The sequence below is a fragment of the Tenrec ecaudatus genome, chromosome 13 (assembly GCF_050624435.1).
Source record: "Tenrec ecaudatus isolate mTenEca1 chromosome 13, mTenEca1.hap1, whole genome shotgun sequence".
In the NCBI taxonomy this organism is placed as follows: Eukaryota; Metazoa; Chordata; class Mammalia; order Afrosoricida; family Tenrecidae; genus Tenrec; species Tenrec ecaudatus.
Window position 1 is genome coordinate 27,417,868 of NC_134542.1, and position 22,263 is coordinate 27,440,130.

The 22,263-nt window shown below is 39.1% G+C and overlaps 1 protein-coding gene across 1 annotated transcript in view; it reads left to right on the forward strand.

Annotated features, from left to right (window-relative positions):
- ERBB4 (erb-b2 receptor tyrosine kinase 4) overlaps window positions 1-22,263 on the forward strand; it is a 1,152,669-nt gene that overhangs the window by 877,697 nt on the left and 252,709 nt on the right. The window contains exons 18-19 of the mRNA XM_075528902.1: window positions 5,064-5,186; window positions 15,792-15,890. Of these exons, the coding sequence (XP_075385017.1) occupies window positions 5,064-5,186; window positions 15,792-15,890 (222 nt within the window). The remainder of the gene's footprint in view (window positions 1-5,063; window positions 5,187-15,791; window positions 15,891-22,263) is intronic.

Below are 22,263 nucleotides of genomic sequence, written 5' to 3' on the forward strand. Positions count from 1 at the left end.
AAAGGTAAAACTATAGCAAAACACACTTTCTGCCATTGACTCAATTCTGAATCATAGTAAACCCATGGCCAGGACATAGTGGATCTCCCCCCACCCTTCGCCCCTCCCCCCACCTCCACGTCCAATCCTGGGGTTTCTGAGACTGTAAATATTCACAGGAGCAAACAGCCTCCTCTTTCTCTTATAGAGCAGCTGGTTGGTTTGAGCTTGTGAACTTGCAGTTGACAGTCAAATGACTACCTCACTATGCTGCTACGGCACCTTATGCTTCAATTAGAAACAATACTTTAAATTTTAGCGATCTTATTATACCAGTCACGACAGCTTAAAGGATAAAGCTTAGTGTTGTAATCAGACAGACCTTACAAAAATATTCATGAGTTAAATATTAAGCATGACAGTTATTGTGAATATGGAAATTATCCATAAATTACTACAATTTATTTTCTAGTATGCAAACTGATAGTTTTCATGGATGTACAGGTGGCAGGAGAAAAAAAATACAAAATACTGTATTACCAGATTCTTTTTAACATCTGTCCTAAATCTTTGTACTGATAAGAGGGGCCTTCATAAAATCCTTGAAATTCGGTGACAGTGGGACTATTGCATGCAAGTTTTGAAGCCCATTTGTCCACAGCATTTGTCTGCCTGAAGAATGTAGTGATTCTGTTTTCATACCCAGATTTACTGACTTTATCTCCTCTATCATCACCAGTGTTAACTGTCTTTTCCCCTTAAAACTTACAAGAAGGGGAATGTTCAGTCATTTAAGGCTCCATCTACAAAACATGTACTTTTAAAGAATTAAAATGATCTAAAATGAGAAGTGGCTATGTCACAATAGGTATATTCAAATATAGAAAGTCCTTACATGAATGGAATGCCTTCATAAAATCAGTATGATCATTTTCAACCTTGCACATATAAATATAAGGATATGTCAAAAACTATTACTAATAGTGTGCCAGTTCATACTTAGCCAGGTTTATTCCAGACAAACAAACAAACAAACAAACAAACAAAAACCATGCAATCATGCCTGTGTAATCAGAGGATGGGTAAAGACAAATGTTCTCAGTAATACACTTCATCTCTTTAGGTTGCCTTCAAAATTAGGTTAATTTTTGTGCCCCAGAGGAAAAATTATTTTGAGGTTTGGGTTAATATGAACTTTTTGACAAAAATCAAATTGACATCTTCCCAAACCATTGAAGATTTTCAAGAGGCATGCTGCTCCACAGAAAATAATAGTTATAGATGAGTCAAGTGATTTGAGAGGTTGGGCAGGCCCCAAAGGTGATCCAGAGAGGGAAACAGAGCTCTCGGTGCATCGTGGATGTCTTTCTTCAGTACCAATGCTTCGTCCCCATTCGCTCCCTCTTGAAGTTGCTGACTGCTGACCGGTTTTTGGTTTAGAGCCTCTGTGTGCTCTTTCCATCTTCTTTTGATGATGCTTCTGTCATTCAGTATTTTGTCCATAGACTCAATCTTGCAACTCAAGGCTGGAATTTTTTTCTTGAGTTTTTCAGTTTACGATAAGTGGAATGTGTTCTTCTTTTGTTCAGTTTTTCAACTCAAGGTCTTTGCACATTTAATTTTAATATTTGATTTCTTTAGTGACCCTTTGAATATTTCTTTTCCACTCTTAACTTCATCGTTTGCTTTATTTGCCTTAGTCTCTCTCAAATTAAGAGTGAGTTTCAGACTCTCCTGATATCCACTTTGGTCTTTTCTTTCCTTCCTGTCTCATGAATGACCCTTTGCTTTCTCCATGAATGGTGCTCTGGATGTATGTCTGCCCACAGCTCATCAGTTCACTTAGCCTGCGTGTTCCATGAGTCGAATGTGTTCTTGAAATGTTCTCAGAATTCAGGTGGGATAGACCCAAGGTCATATTTGGCCCACTTGGATTTGTTTTAATTTTCTGCTGCTTTATCCTGAATTTATATATAACCAATTGATGATCTGTTCCATAGTCAGCCCCTGGTCTGGTTTTAACTGCTGATATTGAGCTTCTATATCTGGTCATCTAGCAGATGTAATCAATTTTGTTTCTGTGTAGTCCACTGGGGGAAGCCCATGTGTATAGTGACCTTTTGTCTTATTGAAAAAAAATGTGCTATGAACAAGCTGTTGAATTTGCAATATTCTATCACGGGAAATCTTGAAATGCTATTTTTGACTATGAATACAAAGCTATTCATCTTGATGGTGTCATCCCCAACATGGTAAAGCATATCATTTTCTAATCTAAAATGGCCAGTCCATTCCAGCTCATAAATCCCTAAGATATTGATCTTTATGTGTTCTATTTCATTTTTGATGACTTCTAGTTTTTCTAGATTCACACTTTGTACACTCAAAGCTTTTATTATTAGTAGATTTTGGCAGCTCTTTCTTCTCATCCTGAGTCGTGCCCCATCACCAAAAGAATGTACTGAAGGGCTTTACGCCAGTCACTTCATTCAAGTTGACTCGACTTTGGGGAAGCAGCTCTTCTGCAGTCATATTGTGAACGTCTTCTCACCTAAGGGATTCATCCTGAGGCACTGCAGTTGAGTACGCTCTGCTTATAGTCTTGAGGGCTGCAGTATGTGACTGTTCACATGCTAGCCAGAAGATATTCAGCAATGCATTCCACTGTGATGGAGAGCCACTTTCTTCCTTTTAGTCTAGTCTTAGTCTGGAAGCTCTGTGGAAACCTATCCACCTTGGGAGAGACCCTGTTGCTGTTGGAAACACCCGTGACATAACTTTTAGAATCACAGTCACACAGTGCCATAGACTACCAGGCAAGTGGTGGAAACATTGGCATAGAACTTACATTAAAACCACACCTCTCTCCCAGACCAATTCTGGTTCTCAAATTAAAACTATGATTGCTTTCAAGACATAATACTCAAATATGAGAAACAATTGTTAATATTTTTCTTTAATTAACATATAAGAAAGTTGTAGAAGGCTAGGTATCCCAAGACGAACCATGACACTTGCAAAGGAGGAATTGCTTGCTACATGGTAGATGCCCAAAACAAAATCAAACCAAATTTACTTCCACGGAGTCAAATCTGACTCAAGTGACTCTGTGCATTTCTGAAACTGCAGCTCTTTAGTCAGATGGCCTCATCTTTCTTCTGTGGTTTATCCAAAGGCATGAAATAAGTAGGAATGAATTTGTAAAATAATAGATTCATCTGAAAAATTGCATATGATTTATTGGGTGAAACTATACGCAATATAACATTCAGGCACAAAACTTCCAGACTTATCATTTAAGCACACTTTATTGTATTCTTTATGCTGTATCATTAGATCATGATGCTTTTCTAATTCCACTATTTTTATGTGATTACTGTTGGTAATTAAAAAATTATTTGTAAAAATATGCATTATACACACAAGGTGTGTTCATCCACATACATGATAGGTTTGTCTTCAAATAAAAGAGACTTTTAAAAAATGAGTTTACCAATTAGTTTTGTAACTCTGAAATTTTGTTTAAGTGACTTGACTGCAGTTGCATGCTATCAAATCTATATATTTAGAATATATATTATAAACAGAAACAAAAGAATGTGTTGATAAATTATTAGAAAACAGCTCAAGCTAATTGATAATTTTTATAATGTCCTCTCTAACATTATGGCAAACTAAAGACCATTCTTCTAATTCAGAAGGCTTTGATGTTCACAGAAGCATGATAATAATATCCCAGCTGGAAGGCCACAGTACACTTCGTCTAGTAAATAGACATTTTGAAATACTGCATGGTTCTAAAGCAATTTGAGTAAGAGTAGCCCTTAATTATTTCCTTATGCTGCGAAAGAAGAGGCCATTTGTCTGTGTTTAAAGTTCAGTTCTTTTATTTAACACTTTAAAAATTACAAGACTGTGTGCTATTTCAGCAACTTGGTTTTGTGTGTGTGTGTTTTTTTTTGGTCAGCATAGGGGGGGAAAGTAAAACTTTAACATGAGAGGCACTCATTTCCAGAGTCCAACTCACTATGCTTTTTGATCACATTGGCAAATGATCCCTACATTCCTACATGACACCCCTCCTCATTCATCTTCTGAGACTGAATGTCGCCTGAAGTATCATACCCCAAGCCGGCAGCACAGTTTTACTCCCTGTCTCTGATACTGCCTCCATCCTGTGCTCCACAGAAGCAGTGATTTGCCAGTGTCCATCCGTGTTCATTACCTCATGACTGATTTCAAAGCATGCCTTCTTCAGGAAACCAAAACTAGTGAACCTGATTCCCTGATCATTCTTTATTCCTTTGATTTCCATAATGTATATTTAGGACTACTGCCAAATTACAGAATTTTAGATTTTATGGGATAGAAGATATTTTGGCTCTTAGTATTTAAACATTGGCCAAGGAGTACTGCCATACATGGTCTTCACCTCTCCCCCTGCCAAACTCACTCCAGTCAGGTGAGCCCGACTCCTAGCAGCCTGCACCAGATTTCTGAGACGGAAACCTTTACTGGAGCCTTGGCTTTCCAGAAGTTGTAAAGCCACAGAATTTCAGTCCCACTCCAGATCCGAATGGACCAGCATCTGTATTTTAGTAAGGAGCTTGGATAATTCATAATGCACAGTGAGGTGTGAGAAGCATTGTCCTGCAGTTGGCTTTGTTCTAGTTTTACACTTAAAAAATCCTGGCTCCCAGCTAGTTTTGTAAGTGCTAAGAAGGCAGCTTTTCATCTGCATTCACATGTACGCATCAAAGTCAAGGTGGCCCCACCAGCTCGATATGATGACCTAGGCAAAAGCCACGAGAGGAAGGGCAAGGTCTGAAGGAATGCCTTCACGTCTGAGAGGATATCATTCCGATTTTCATGGGAAAAAAATCTATTGTCATTTCATATCTCTTTTTTAATGTATACACTTTTGGAAACCTTCTCTCATGTCTGTGGAAATTGGATGGTCCATATGCAATACAGGGTGTAGTTATGTGCTCTTGCCTGTGTGAGAAGAGAGCTGAGAGGGGGGGAGTGGGGGCTGAGGGTTTGAGTGCAAGGTTGTGTAAACTTGGACTCTTGTTGCTTTGCAGTTGGTAGAACCCCTAACTCCCAGTGGCACAGCGCCCAATCAAGCTCAACTTCGGATCTTGAAAGAAACCGAGCTCAACAGAGTGAAAGTCCTTGGCTCGGGGGCCTTCGGGACTGTGTATAAAGTAAGTGAGAAACGATGCAGACCATCAGTTATTTCAAGGTTTTCTTTGAACATTTTTTCTAATAACCAGTTATTACTGTAGCCAACCTAATTACATTTTTAATATTCTGAGAGGAAAACCTCCACAGTATCGAGAAGTTGCTGTACAAATGAATCTATTAATTTTTATTGAACAAGCTAGAACAGTCCTAAGAGAAAACCAGGGAATTCTGGTACACAGCAGAAGTACATAATTCTCTCTCTCAACGTCTTTCTGGACTTCTTTGACTTCCCTCTTTCTTAGGAAAATCTCTCTCTTCATCCAACATAAGCAGACTCAGTCTCATATTTCCCTTCCCTGCTTCATGGCGTGCCACGAAACCCCAGACAGATGAGTAATATGTACCATAATCCTTTGCTGTTCTCCCTCAGTCCTTTATCCAAAAACCTACTCATTTGAGCTCTCACTACCATTGAGTCCATTCTGACTCGTAACAGCTCAGTAAGAATTCACACATTTGCTGACACTTGATTAAGACAGGACCGATTCCAATGCTAGGGCCTAGGGAGGGCCAAAAGTTAACAGAGTAGGCTGCTAAGCCAAAGACGACTAGTTTAAGTCCTCCTCAACACAGGCACCTCAAAGAAAGGCTCAGGGATCTACTGATCCAGACCCCGGGGAGGACTGCTCTACCCTATACACACACACATAGGGTTGCCTTGAGTTTGAGTTGACTGAAGGAAAACGAATCAGTTCTTCAACCAGTTTGTTTTCTTTGCTGGTTACAGATATAATGTAGCAGGGAGTTCAGTGGTTACATTGCCTTCACCCCTACATGCAATCAAAAGGTGCTATTGTTTGTGCAAAATTCAAGTCAGAAGGGAAGCGTGACATCATGGGTTTTCGATAAGAGAAATTTATCTTGAAAGCGAATGATCCCGTTGGCATTAATATGTTGACTTGTTTAGTTTAATTGCAAGATCAATTCACTGTTCTAACTGAAGGTTAATATGTACTTTAATGGTCAATCACAGGATCAAGGACCTCTTCGGGATTAATATAGAATCTTTTTTGTACAATCCATTACTTCAAATCCCATAATTTACTTGGGAAGTGTTATGATTGCCCCCAAATGCTACATGAGTCTATCTTTTATTTTTAAAATGCATTCAAATAGATTATATATTGTGGTCTCTATTTTAAATATACATTTCTTTTTACTATTTAAATAAACTATTAAAAATTAGAATATAGACTTTAAGTTTTGTTCCAAAATAGTATCTTTAAAAGCAAACAGTTCTCTGTTCAGAATGCAGAGGGCTCTTGGCCCTTTATGCATATTTCGTTCATTTAAATGCAGAGTTCCCAGCTGAGCACCTCAGCTCTGGGCACTTCTCTGGACGCACTGGCAACTTCTCTAGTTTCTGCTTATTTAGTTTCCCAGTTTATTGAGCTATCAAAAGTAGATTCAGACTGTATGCATGTAAGCTTTTCTTAAGAGACTAACATTATGCATATAGTTAACAAAATTTTAATCTTCATGTGTCCTCAGAATAAATAGTAATAAGAGAATTACTTTAATATCAGTGGGGTTTTAAATTTGAACTTAAATTTGAAAGTTGGTAATTGTTTCAATATAACTGAAGGTTTTCATAATGAACCATGAATTACATGGCTCTAATAGAAATCTGGCTATTAGAGCTTTCTGCTCTTATGTTTCTAGTCTGTTATTAGTTGTTTCCTGTTAAAAACAAACATCCTGCTAATAAGACATGTTGCTTATCTCTGGAGCAGGGAGCTAGAATAAAGGGGCGAATGTAATTGCCTCATAACAAACTTTCTTTTTAAAGAGAGTATAATCTCACATTGGTTCTAGAGGGCAAGTCCCACATATTTTATGATGAGATATTGTCTGTGAATTGAATTTTATTCTGAACCACAAAAATCCTATAACTCAAGACTGAACACTACTTAATGACCTAAGTGAGAAAAAATACTACCTACTAAGAGACTTCATAATATACATTTAGTCATACCTTTATTAAGCACAACCATAAGTGTCTTGTCCATAAGTCTTGTACCTAGTTTTCTTCTTAGCACTAGTGTGATAAATTATAGTTTGAATCATTGCATCTGTTCACAGGACTTTTCTTGAACGTAGGTTCACACTTGATTATACAATTATTGGGTTAGTTTTGCATACTAGTTGTAGTTACACTGTATGTAAATATAAAAGACTTTAGCCATATCATAGATATCACTGTAATTAAATTTTTCTCTGATCATGTCTAATAACCAGTAATATATATCGGCAGTTCCTTATGGACAAGTCCTCTTTACCCTTTAATGTTACATCATATATTTGCTTTCGTATTGCCTATGAAATGATTGAACCAGCCCCCCTACATCAACAAATTCTTCATCGCAATCCCCCTTCACTTGCTGCATGAGCAGTATCTAAATCATAGAAACGCATCCATCCTTTTCTTACACTAAAGTAAGACTAAGAAAGAACCATTCGCACCTGCTCCATTGCCTACAATTTAACTGAAAGAAACACTTGGAAATAGATTCTTTTGTCACCCAGCGTATGCTTGTACACTATGTAGAAAGTAGCACACATTAATTCAGGATGAATCCATATTCTCATTTTAAAATTACACTTCAGGAATATTTGAATATTAATGATGGATCTTTATAAAGTAACCCCTTCTGAGATTACTTTATTTAATAAGGATAAATCTTTATTCTATACCAGATTGTACTTGCGAGAAAATGCAGCCGTTTTGGTCTTGGGATTTTTTCTTTCCATTTTAATAATATTTTAACTTAACTTACAAAACAGGGACCATGATATATTACTTTGTTTTTCAGCACCAACTCCATTACCCCTTAGGATGAACCAAACTTAAATTCACCTTTTTAGGGTGATTTTTCCCATTTTACTATTATTACTTTTTAATAATCTCTTTGTAGATGAGGCCTGGTGGTGTAGTGGTTACAAGATGGGATACAATCTGCACGGTCAGTGGTTTGAAACCACCAACAGCTCCACGGGAGAAAGACGGAGCCTTCTACTCCCGTAAACAGTTACAGACTTGCCAACCCACAGGCGCTCTCCGGGGCAGCGTTGACTTGATGACGATGAGTAGAGGGATGTGGTTTAGTGCAAGTTGCAATATGGACAAAATAATTGAGGCAGGAAGTTTCAAAAGGAGATAGAGAGACTCACTGTACCAGAAAGAAATGGTAGACTTTCAAACATTTCAAGAGGTAACGTATGATCAGGAAATAATGGTACTGGAAGAAAAAGTCCACGCTGTCCTAAAGACATTAGGCATAAACAAACTTCCAAAAAATGACAGGCTAGTAATTGAAATGTTCCAATAAGTTGAGGAAGTAGTGGAAACAGTCACTTACCTGTGCCAAGAAATTCGGAAGACAGCTACTTGGCCAACTTACTGGAAAATATGGGCTGTATTTGTACCCATTTCAAAGGAGAGTGGCACAGAGGCTGCAAGCATTATCAACATTATTGTTTGCATCACATGCGTGTAAACTTTTGCTGGTGATCGTTCAGCAATAGTCGCAGCAGTGCATTGACAAGGACAGGCCAGATTGAGAAGAGGACACGAGACATGGGATAACATTTCTTGGGTTGGGTGGATGTCGGTACAAAGCAAAGAATCCCAAAAGGAGGCTTACTTGTGTTCTATTGAGTATGCAATGGCATTTGACTGTCGATCATTGCAAATGATGCAGGGCCTTGAGAAGAATAGGAATTCCAACACTCTTCACGGTGCTCATGAAGAACTTGAACATGGACAAAGAGGCGGTTGTTCCCAGAGCACAAGGGGATACTGCATAGTTTAAAATCGGGAAATGTGTGTGTTAGCACTGTATTCTGTTTCTCTCACCTGCTTAGTTAGTCTGGATGCTGAGCAAATAACCAAAGAAGCTGTACTGTACGAGGAAGAATGGGCCGTCAGGATTGGAGGAAGGCTTAGTGACAGCCTACAATATGCAGATGACACAGCCTTGCTTTGGTGAAAGCACGGATGACATGAAGATCAGCCTTCAGTCAAACCAAACTCATTGCCCCTGAGTAGATGCCCACTCAGTGACCCTATAGAACAAGGTAGAACTTGTGAGTTTTCAAAACTCTAACTCTATAGGGGAGTAGAAAGCCCCTCTTTCTCCCAGCAGCCTTCAATACTGATTACAATTTAATATACAGAAAACCCAAATCCCCACCACATGACCAATAGGTAGCATCACGATACATGGATAAAAGATTGAAGTCAAGGAGTTTGTCTTGCCTGGATCCACACAAAAAGCTCTGGGATCGCCCTCAAAGGAGACATGGCAGCCAGGGTCCCTGCGGTCCCAGGAGGTGGTGACCCAGCGGGGAACTCCGGAACCGGGTTCCTCCGGCTCTGCCCCTCCAGCTCAGAGGGAGGTGAGGGGGGCTGTCCCAAGAGAGGGACCAGAGGTCGACGCGGGCATCCTACCGCCACTCGCTCACCATCTCTGGCCACGTAGAGCGGGCATCCCCGGAGGACATGCCGTACACCCAAGCGGCCATGTGCTGAGCGAAGCCAGAGGCTGCCCGTGCCCCGGGGCTTCTCCAAGGAGCGGGCAGAGTGCTCCATGACTCCAGATGCCGGTGAGAGATCCTGCGGCCATGCTCCCTACTGCACAAAGACTCAAGCTGGATGAAGCCAGACAGGTGGCGGCCAGCACAGAACTCCATGATGCCTTAGAGGTTGTCCTTGCCTACTGGACATCTTTCAGCTGCACGAGGTGGTGGGTGCAGGTGCTCTGCAGGATCTCCATCTCTGTCTGGAGGTTTTCCACCGACGCCTTGATCAGACTCTTCCTGGCCACACACTTGACTGCCACTGCCTCCCAGGCGTCGTCCTTGGTGTTGTCCTTGTGCACCGTGGAGCTCGTGCTGCTGCCCAGTCTCTCGGTGAGGATAAAGCTGTCCAGCCACGGGGGAACCCCAGCCCCTCGCCCACCCACTATTAGTGGATCTTGATTGTATGCTTGCTCAATTGCAGACTGAAGAAGTTGGTGGAATTCTCCAAATTCTTCATCCTTGGCTTTAGCAATTGGTACATCAATTTGAATGATCAAAGAACTCTAGCTCACTTTGAAGTTTCTTTCTTCATGGGAACCTGGTAGCAGGGACCTCTGCTGGCTTTCTTGTTAATTAGAACTGATGTCTGAATGTTAAGTGTATCGTTTGGCTTAGTATTGACCAAATAAAAGAAATAGTTCTTACTTCATGTTGGGAGGGGAACACTTCTTGTCAACTAGACTGAAAGGAAAAGACTAATTTTAAGTAAAAACAATTTTTGGAAAAAGATGGTAAATTTCACAAGTGAGGAAAGAAGTGGAATACAAAGGAGCGTCAAAAAGGTTGTGGAAAAAAACAGAATTACAAGCTAATGAAATTTGTCCGTGAATGTTTTGAAAGCCCAAAGCATGTCTCCTAAGCTGATCCTTTGCAATCAGTCCTTGGCTGTCAGCTTGCTGGCATGGGGTGGCTTACAGGAGGAGCCCTGGTGGAATGGTGGGGATACACCAGGCTGCAATCTGAAAGGTGGGCAGTTCAAACCACCAGCTTCTCCTTGGGAGAAAGACAGGGCTTTTCTATTCCCGTAACGTTACCATCTCAGTCACTCACAGGGAACGTTCTACCCCGCCCTACAGGGAGGGTCCCCGTAAGTCAGCATAGACTCAATAGCAGTAACTTTAGTTTTGATTCGTTTGGTATAGCTTTAATATTGCTGTGATGCCACTGGCATTCTAAACACCGTGGACATCCATGGTGGACAGTTTCATGGGAACTTCCAGACTAAGACAGACAAGGAAAAGGGAATAGGCAATCCACGTCTGCAGTGAAGGGAAATGATTTGGTGTGACTCTTCTATCCATAGTATTTCTACATCTCACCCAGTGACTGGGTGGGAGCATGCGAATAGACAGTAGAAGATTCTTACTTGGGATTGTTCCGATTTCCTATCCTGCTGGGTACAAAGAGAGCTATTCCAGAAGCAGGAAGAGGGATCCTACAGCCCTCCAGAAAAAAGAGGCACCAGTGGAGGTTGTGGACCTGAAGTTGTGAACACAGCAGCAATGAGACGATGAGGTGGAGAAGAGGAGCCCAGCTATGACCACAAGACAAAACAAAGGTGCGGTGCTTAGATCAGGAGGCTGCCGAGCCCACTGAGTGAGTAAAGTTTTCTGCCCCATGGAGCTTAATAGCCCTAGATGAATTTGTAACACTTGCCTGAGCAAGGCAGAGGCAAAGGATCCCCATGGCTGTGAGGCTGAGCACTCTGCCTGCCGGCAGGGCTGAGAAGAGGCACTAAAGGAAAAAGAATTGTGTCCTTAATATTTTCTGATCCTGACTTGTTAACTAACCCAATAAACCCCCAGAGTCCTTAAACAAAAATTAAATTAAAAAAAGCTCTGGGCTCAAAAGATCCCAAAGATCCAATGTCATCGCCCTAGGTCAATTTCCTAAAGATGACCTCGTTAAAGTCCAGGATGCTCCTTTGAGGACTACAGTGTGCCTTAGTGTGCCAGAGAAATCTTATCTTTAATGGCCCCGTGTGCATTTGAAAATTGGACAGTGAATGAGGAAGGCCAAAGAACAATTGATACATCTGAATTACAGTGCTGGCAAATAATATTGAAATTTCCATGACTTTGCAGAAGACAAACATGGTTTTGCTCCTTAGAAGCAAAGTGGTGGAGCCTTCGTCTCATGTATTTGGAACATGTGATCAGGGAGACTAGTCGCTGGAAAAGGACTCCATGCTTAGTAAAGTAGAAGACCCAGACCTTCACTGATGTGGATCGACACCGTGCTTGCAGCAATGGGTTACAACACAGCAATTGTACGGGACCCACAGCTTGGCCATGCTTCCTTTCTCGGGTATATAAGGTCACTGTGAGTCAGAACCAACAACAAAATATTCAACAACAACAACAGCATATTATGGTGTTTTTTTGGTTAGCAGGCAGGATACATATATTTTAGCATAAAATAACTAAAAGAAAGGATTTCTGTCTCTCTCTATGATTATAACCACCTTATACAAGCAAAGCATGGAATGGAGAATTTCTATTAAGAATAATAAACTATCTTTTTTCTCCCTTTTATTTTAAAGCTAGAACTGGCACCATTAAACTTTTATCATGGAACAGATTACAGTTTTACATTTTGTAAAATTACAATTACACAGTTTGTTTCTCATCATGATCACATTTCAGGCAGTGACCATTTGGGACAATATGCTTTTCAAAATCTTATGTAATCTATGAACCCTTAAGAGCGTTATCAAATGTATTACTCTTATTAAATATTTGTACTGAGTTTAAGACTAAACGTTGTTGTCTAGATGATGTTTCACTTCTCTTACATCTGTGAGCTTTCTGTTTCCAGTGGAAGGCATGTGGCGGTGGTTGTGTGCCTTTTCATCAGTCGCCACGTGGGGTGGCAATGAGGAAGAGACTCGCCCAGGCAGTCCTCCACGATCATCACAATTCTTCTTATAGTACAACCCCTTGTGGCAGCCACCGTCTCTAGGCTCTCTGTTCTGCTGCCCCTCTACTGAATGAAGTACGGTGCCCTTTTCCAAGAACTAGTCCCTACTGCTAACAAGTTCAAACTATGCGAGATCTAGTCCCACCGTTCTTGCTTAACGGTGCCTTCTGACTGTACATTTTCCAAGACAAATACCTTTGTGCCTTTGGCAGTGCACAGGACTTTCAATATTCTTTGTCAGCACCATAGGGAAAATACATACATTCTTTGGTTTTCCTTATTCAATGTCCACCTTTCACATCCCTCAGAGGTTATTAAAAAAAAACAAGGCTTTGATCACGTGCACCTTAGTCTTTAAAGTAATATCTTTGTGTTTCAACACTTAAAAAATATATTGGGAGGAAGATTTGTAGTGCAATATATTATTTGATCCCTGGAGTTTTGCTTCCATGAACATTAATTGTGGATGCCAGCAAGAAGAGACCTTTGACAACTTTAATCTTGCTTTCCCATGCGTCATGATATTATCTATTGGTCTACTTGTGAAGATTTTTGTTTTCTTTACATTGAGTTATATTCCATACTGAAGACTGCAATCCTCCATCTTCAGAAGCAAGTGCTTCTAGTCTTGACTTTCAGAAAGCAAGGATGTGTTTAGCTATAAGTTGTGAGGCATTAATTAGCATTCCTCCACTCCTGATGCCACATTCTTCATATAATTTGGTTTCTCGGACGATTTTTTTCAGCATACAATTTGAATAAATATGGTGAGAGGATGCAATCCGGTTACACCTTTCCTGTTTTATACCATACCGTGTTCCCTTGTTCTAGTTCCACAAAGGCTTCTTTTGTTGAGTTCTTCAGTTTAAGATATACTAACTGTATATGACCTTTTAGGATTTGTACCTTTATTTTTTGAACATTTCATTAAAATATTTTATCTCCACGAGTTGCGCTTTGCAATTTTCTGTCCAGCTCTTTAGCTTCATTATTTATTCCATTTGCTTTTAGTTACGCTGAGATTAAGAGCAATTTCATGGTCTCTTCGCTTTGATCTTGCCTCCTTTCCTGTCCTTTTCATGTCTCTTTGTTTTTTTCATGTATGATGTTCTTGATGTCCTCCCACAGGCCATCAAGTCTTCTGTCATTGGTGTTCAACATGTCCATTAGTTCTTAGAATTCAGGTGGGGTAGACTCAAGGTCGTATTTTGGCTCAAATATACTTGTTTTAATTTTCTTTAACTTCATTCTGAACTTACATATGAGCAGATTCCACAGTCGGCCCTGGCCTCATTTGGACTGCTGATATTGAGCTTCTTCATCATTTATGCCCATAAACGTAGTCAGTCTGATTTCCATGTATTCTGTATGGAGAAGCCCATGTGTATAATTTCCATGTGTGCTGTTGAAAAAGGTATTTGTGATGAAAAAGTCATTGGTCTTGCAAGATTCTATAATGTAACTCCTGCTTCATTTTTATCGCCAGCACCATATTATCCAATTACTATTTCTCCCACTTTGTTTCCAACTTTTTCATTCTAACTACCAATCATTATCAATGCATCTTGATTTCATGTTTGTTAAATTTCTTCAATTTCTGCATCATTAGCATAATAGTTGAGTTCATTTGAATAATAGCTGTATTGATTGGACACTCTTGAATGGGGCTGGCCATTATTGTATCACAGATAGTATTTTACTTCAATATAGATCTGTAAATGTTCATTCTGAAGGTGAAAACAACTCCATTCCTCTAGAATCTGCCATTCCCAGCTTAGGAAGCCATATTGCTAATTCAAAATGACCAATGCCAGTCCATTTTATTTCACTAATGTCCAGGGCATCACTCTTTAGGTGTTCCATTTCATTTTTGATGACTTCCAGTTTTTCTATATTCATACTTTATACATTTCAAGTTCCAAGTATTAATAGACTTCTGCAGCTGTTTCTTCTCATTTTGAGTCAAATCCCATCAGCAAATGAAGGCCTCCATGGCTTTGCTCTATCTGTGTCATGATGGCTGACAAGTTTGAGAAGGTGGTTCTTCCTCAGTCATGTTGAGTGCCTTCTGACGTAAGGGCTCATCTTCTGGTCCTACCTCTGACAATGTCCCGCTGCCCTTCATGAGGTTTTCCGTATCTGACAATGTCCCAGTGCTGTCTTCGAGTGGGTTGTTCAGTACCTAGTTTCTCTATGGTTCACAGTCTATTCCACTTTGTAGTCTGTTCTGAGTCTGCAAGCTCTGCCCAAACTTCACTTTGAGTGATCCTGATTTTTATCTTTTTAAATATCAGTGATAGAGCTTCTAACATCACAGCAACACACACATTCCCACAGTACGACACACTGTCAGACAAATGATGGGTCCTCCTAGGATATTAAAATTGTATTTTTGATTCAAAAAGAGGACTAGCCATGACCAATATGAACAAATGCTTTATAAACTTCTGGAATAATGAAAATCTTGATACAGATGTGTACTATTTAACAATAGAGAGAATTAATGTTTTTTAAGTCACCTAAAATTGTTGCCTTTGAAAAAAAATCTTTGAAAGTTAATTTTTGAATAACACAAGTTAAGTATCAGTAGACTTTATTTTTATTTTAACTTGCAGAATAGTTTTGTAATATTAAACTGAAAAGGACTTCCTAAATTACTTAACCTAGTCTTCCAATTACTGATGACACAATTGAAGTTCAATAGAAGAAAGTTTTGAAATTATTGGTGCTATTCAAATCAGATATAAACTTATGTTATCCTATTCTAATGCTTTATTCATTATTCAAAATATTTTCATACATACTAATTTCAAGAGTATAACCACCTTGAAAGTAAAAGGAATATATGATTCATCTCAAATTATGAAAGCAGACAACACAGATACCAATTAACTTGTGCTACATAATACATGCTTAATAAATGTTGTATGGATGTTTTTTTAATTAGCACTTGATGATTTTCAGGACATGAACATGTTGGGTAGCTAAATCATATTTTACTTTGGGAATAAATGTTGCATGCCTTAATGCAGATTTAATAATATATTCTTTTTCTCTTCTCAAAGGGCATTTGGGTACCAGAAGGAGAAACAGTGAAGATTCCTGTGGCTATTAAGATTCTCAATGAGACAACTGGGCCTAAAGCAAATGTGGAGTTTATGGACGTAAGTGCAGACATTGAGGCATTTCTATGCATTGCTGACAGATAGCACTACAGGGGGAGAAAAGACTGTAGGTTACAAACATTCCTCTCTGAAGAAGTTACAATCTCATGTAATTAAAGGAATTTCTAATCCCATGGCATATTATATTTGGGGGCCACCTCTGGATCTTAACTATTCTTCTAAGAAAGGATGTTGGAGCTCACCTTCGGAATTTGGTGAGATTTTCAAGCTCCAAGGTAAACTGCCTTCTGTGTCTGCACTGTTATGTAATGCTTTCATATTTTATTTCCAAACATAGCTAAATACCTTTTAAATAAATTAAATATACAATTTAACTTGAAAATCTATTAAATTATCATAAGTAATGCATTTTATTTAGGTAGATAGCTGACAATGAGTTGACTCTTAACTCATGTCAGTTTTTATACAGCATAACTTAACATCGCTCTGTCCCGCATCATCCCCAAGATTGCCAACTGATTGGAGTTTATCACTGTGGCGTTTGTACCAATCCATCTCAGCGGTGGTCTCCCTCTTCTTCATTGGCTCATTACTTTACCAACCATGATGTCTTCCACTGTCAATTGATCCCTTCTAATAATGTGTCCAGAGCAACCAAGGCAGAAAATGTAATGTGGGGTTTCTTTCATTTGCTAAGCTTCAGAAGTAGAAAGCCAAATCTTTATTCCTCATATGTATTTGTCTGAAAGCTCCACCGGAACTTGTGCAATGGACCCTGTGGCTTTTAAAATCCTGGTGGCATACCTTTTAACATCACAATATCCACAACTTACCACAGTACATCAAGCTGACAGACTGCATGGGCTTGTATTTAAAACCAGATATAGTGAATATCATTCTTAAAATTATTGACATTGCATGACTGAATGGTATTTGAAAAATCAGGTGGTGACAATAATAAGAATCAGCCCTAACACTTACAAAGTATTTGCTAAATATCACGACATAGATGGACACAATGGCTATGACAGTGGGATCACACATAACAATAGTTGGGAGGGGCGGCCCGTGTTTCATTCTGTGGTACATAGTGTCTCTGTGAACCACCTACCAACTGCAACAAGCTCTGTTCTAAATGCCTTTCAAATGCATGATCACTCAGCTCATTTTCACAGCACAGTAATCCAGATGCTTGAGAAATAGAGGTTAACCCAAGGCTGCAAAATAAGACAAAGGCAGGTCTAGATTTGGAGTTGGAAAGATGGGCTCTTGCAGGAGTCAACATACTATATAAAGATCTGTAGATTAAGTCTGTGAAGACACGAGGACCAGGTTGTCCATTACAACTACTCACTGTGCCACCCTTGTAATGGAAAAGCAGCCTCAGATATGTACACAAATAAAAACATAAACCGAAGTGTGTTCCAATAAAATCCTGTTTTGAGAAACAAGAACAAGCCAGATTTGGCCTATGGGCCAACATTTGCACCCACAGGAAGTGTGCTTATTCACTAGACCAAAATGCATTTGAGAGTAGTGATGACACTTAAAAATGAATCTGACTGCTTTCTGTTATTATGTTTATAATCTAGTTAAGGAGCCCTGGGGTACAATGGCTAAGCATCAGCTGTTGACTGCAAGGTCAGGAGTTTCACTGTACCAACAGCTCTTGGGAGTGACGGCCCGGGGATTTGCTCTTGTTCCGTTTATTGTTGTAGTTGTTAAGTGTCAAGTGTTAAGTGTCAGTCCCCAACTCATAGTGCCCTTATGTACACCATCCAGTCCTGAGCCATCTGTAAAAATTATAGCCTTACAATTCCACAGGATCACGAGTCCAATGGATTCATTACACACAACAATGATCTGGCTGGTTTAAAATGTCAATCAAGATTAGCTTACATAGTAAATCATTTTTTGTTTAAATTAGGGAATTTCTTCAGTCAAAAAATTTCTCATTGAAATTTGCTTTCTTCAACCCAAATGCAGAAGGGAAGACGTTATAGATACAAGACTCTTTCTGTGGAATAATAAAATAATTCTAAAGAAGAAAAGTACTTTTTTGAGATTTTTTTAAAATTAATAAATCTTTTTATTGGGGCTCATACAACTCTTATCACAATCCGTACATACATCAATTGAGCAAAGCACTCTTATACATTCGTTGCACTCGTCATTCTCAAAATTCACCTTCCACTTGGGTTCCTGGAATCAGCTCGGTTTCCCTTTTTCCCCCCTCCCCCTCCTTCCCCGCTCCCCCCTTCCCCCTATAGATTTCTTCCAGCAGTAATTGTAGAATGAGCTGTTCAGCGAGTTTTGGAGGATAGAAGGAATAAAATTAGATATGTAGCATGATATTACCCCCACCTCCAACATTTAGCTCAAAATAACTTTCCATTGGTTCCTTCAAAGACAGACACATCCTCCCCCACCTCTAAACATAGTGTCCTCAGTAATAGAAATAATGCTGATTTTAAGTGACTTTCATATGAAAGTTAATATAAGCACATGTACCTTGACTTGTTATTGTATTTTAGAATGCATTGCTATTTATTCCTACCCAATTCACAGGCTGGTGTCATTTTAATGTACACACAATAAGCTTACACTACCCAAAATATTTTTATAAAAGTTTTACAGGAGCTCAGACTGTGTACTAAGATAGGTTATTTCGATAGAATACTAATCATCATTGTACATCGGTCTACTCTTCCTAAATTTACTATTAGTTATTGTACAATGCTCAATGGATGAAAACAAATTGCTTTAATTGATTGATGCCTGTGACTTACCAATCTCTAAATATTTTCATTACCACTCTTGTTACGTATATACTCATCAATATTGATCTGTCAGACATTGAGCATAGTCACTAAATAACGTTTCCTTCTGTAGTTTTCTAAATCTTCTCACACTCTTCACGGTTCCATATGTGCTGATTCACAGATTAAAGTTTAAATCTCAAATATTTCCCACCCATGTCACAGTGGATCTCTGTGGTCATAGGTGTACATATTTTGAATGGGGATTATGCTTACATTTTAAAGAAACTACAAAGGAAGTTGACAATTAGTTGTAACACTATAGGTTAATGTATCAAACGGATTTAAAACAGATCGTATTCAGACCGTGCCAAATCTGACAGTCACAGGATGCTGATAATCTCTGTGGCTGGAGGCTCTGGTCAGCCATTTCTGTCATATTTCCATGGAAACAGACTGGCAAAGGGGGTGTTGAGAGACTAAAAAATAATGACCCGAGAAAGAAGCTCTAAACGCTCACCATGATTTGAATGATTATCTGAAAGCTTCTAACCCCCTCTTTTTTCTTTCTTTCTTTCTTTTTTTACTTTTTTGCATTTGAAGTCTATCCCCATGGAAACAAGACAGAGGATGGCAGCTTGAAGTCTTACATTTGCTTGAATTTTAAATGAGGCTCTGATTGAGCCATGACAGGAGTCATTTTCCTAGATGGCTGATGGGTTTGAGAACCAAGAGATGCTAAGGGATCTCTTATTTTGTAGAAGTTAAAAAAATAAGCCAGGGAAATATTTTGACTACTCCTTTCCTCCCTGTGGATAGATGCGAGGACATTAGCAGATAGATGAGGTGCGCTCCGCGCAGTTTCAATAAGTAACAGGGAGAAACACTTCCCACTGTTTGGCAACTTCTTGACTTCTTTCCTAACATGAGAGTGATGATATTAAAATCATGGAAAAGCAGTTTAACTGGAAAATGAACGGGGAATTCATTATTTTAAGTAGGCTGGTGGAGTTTTCTTGTACACGATTCAGACCTATAACCTCAGTTCCTCTGCTCTACGTGTCCATATCTCCTGCTGTGTGAGGACATGGGAAAACACCATAGGAAACGTTTCGATGAGAAAAATGTTCCGTAACTTGGACCCAAGGATTGAACTGAAATTGCCAAAATCCCAGGTACCTAGATGAGGACAAGAAGCTTTGACATCTGTTGCAGTTTAATTCTTTCGGAGCAGAGGTAAATCCCCGAACAAGGATTTGGCAGAGGTAATTTACTTTAGTTCATTTTGTATGTCCAGCAAACATCAGTGGTGGGATCTGAAAATGAGACAGGATAGCCAGAAGGAATGAATGGAGCGTCTTTTTCCGGGAGGAACTTTGACAACCAATATAGGACCTAAACCTCAGAGGTTGGTGGGTCGAATGTTTTTCTCCAGGAGAGAAGCACCCGTGGGCCTCAGGCCAGATATCAGTGGCCGTGGGTTAAGGACCACTGCCTCAGGAGGGGTAAGGTAGGAGAGCTATCCTAGCTGCTCAGGGTGACAGCTGGGTTCAAAAAGCCTTGGATAAAGGAAAGCAACTAGAATCCATTTGGTACAAGACTATGGTAGATCTTCCAAGGGTAAAATTCAACATAAAATAAGATATTCTGTTCCATGACTCGTGCAGCTTAGTGTATATAGATATTTATAAGCATGTGTGCTTCTGCTTTTGATACCATCTCTCAGGGGGGAAATAAAGCTTCCCATGACCAGAGAAACAGCATCCTCTCATTAAGTATTAGATTCTATTCTGCCCCCAAATAATAGGTCCTGCAAGGTTTGTCATATGCAGCTACTCACAAATGGTTGTCATAATAATGTGACATAAATTTAGCAACTTTGTACTCAAAAACTCAGCACTGCATCTCCCACTTCTATTGATATGCAAGGACAAAGGCGATGACTTTCAGAATGTCTTAGCATTTTAGCTTTAGGCAAAAAAATAAATAAGGAGTTTTTATTCTTTTAAGTGCTAGGCTAAAAGCAAGAGAAGAGGACTTTGGTCAAAGGGCTCTTAGTCAGCTCACCTGAGTGTGCCTAATGGCTTCATAATGACGATAATAACACCCTGCCAGCGAAGAGCCAGCACATTCTTCTTCCCCACATCGAGTAACATTAAGAAAATGACTCCAAACCTCCATCTTCATAAGAAATCCTGCATTTGCAGCTGTTTTTAGAACTTGTTTTAAATAGCCCCCTTTTGTTGACAGAAGGTAGTGTTTTTTGTGTTTGTTTGTTTAATTCATCAAATAGTGCAGAACGTGTACCTACAATATGATGCCACTGGGCAAGAATCTGGGAATTATGGGTCATAGACTGTTCATGTTAAGTAAGCATTTACTTTGAGTTTCTACCATGGTCATTATTTAAATCCACTATCAGTGGAGATTCTACTTACCACAAAAGAGCATAGCTTTATAAATGACTTTCTTTTTTGTTTTGTTTTGTTTTTTTCTTATAAAAACTAAGGCTGGAATGAAGTAAATTCTTGAATTGTCTTGAGTTACAGTAAATGATAACGAATGAGTGCATAGGGTTTATCTGTATCTTCTTGGCTTCCATTCGAGTTCCCGTTTGCATGCTTCACAGTTAGGTTCTGTTAAGATACGTTTTAGTGTCATCCGAACGGGTTAGGTCAATAGAACCATAATTGATTAGATGGGTGATTTGTTTCCCTCTTCCTATTTCACAAGGGATGCCTTTCTACCCAGCTGTCATCTTTCTGTGTTCTTAAGAAATACCATGTGGCATGTGCTTACATATAACTCTTTGCTATGTTATCCTTGTAATGTTCAAATTATTGATGAGAATTGATTTTCCTTTACTTTCTTGATACCAGGTAAAATATGAGGGTGGGATGGGGAAGAGTTTATGCCAGCAAATTTCTGAAGTTATGTGAAAAAATAATTTGTTCCATTACATACATTATTTTCACACTGAATTTTAATGCATATGGCTTGATAGAGTTAGACCTAAACCTTAGTTACAGCCAATGTTATATTAATAGTGAATTGTGATTTTGTGAAACTTCATATTATTTGGCCTGATTACGTGTGTTGAACTGAGAGAGTTTTCTTTTTTGCATGTGTGAATATCCTTCATTTATTTCAGGGTAAATCAATGCAGAATCCCTTTCCTTTCAAAGCCTATTCTTTAGATATCACAAGATGCTATGCTACCAGCATGCTTTCTCAAAGTACGTTGGCCAAACTTTTCTTTTTCCTTATAAAAAAAATCATAGCTACAAACTAAGAAAGATTCTGATTAGTTCCTTTAGCTTAAAAGTAAACCAGGAAGACACTACATAAACTGGATGAGAAACATACCTGAGAATATTTTAAGGTTCTATGTAAAAAAATAACCTAAGTATTTCTGTTATGATTTATTTTATTAGCCTTTGTACATGCCCAGCTCTTGTACAAAGCTCAGTCAGCAGAGAGCAGAAGCAGCCACACAGGTGAACTCTCTATTTCAAACGCCCTATTCTTTATTCTTACCCATCTACTTCATTTCCTCAAGGTTAGACTTAAGTGATACTTTGCTTTGTTCGAGATCATCCATTCATTGTCTGTTCACATTTCTCACTATCCCTAAGCTGCTCTCTGTCTTCATA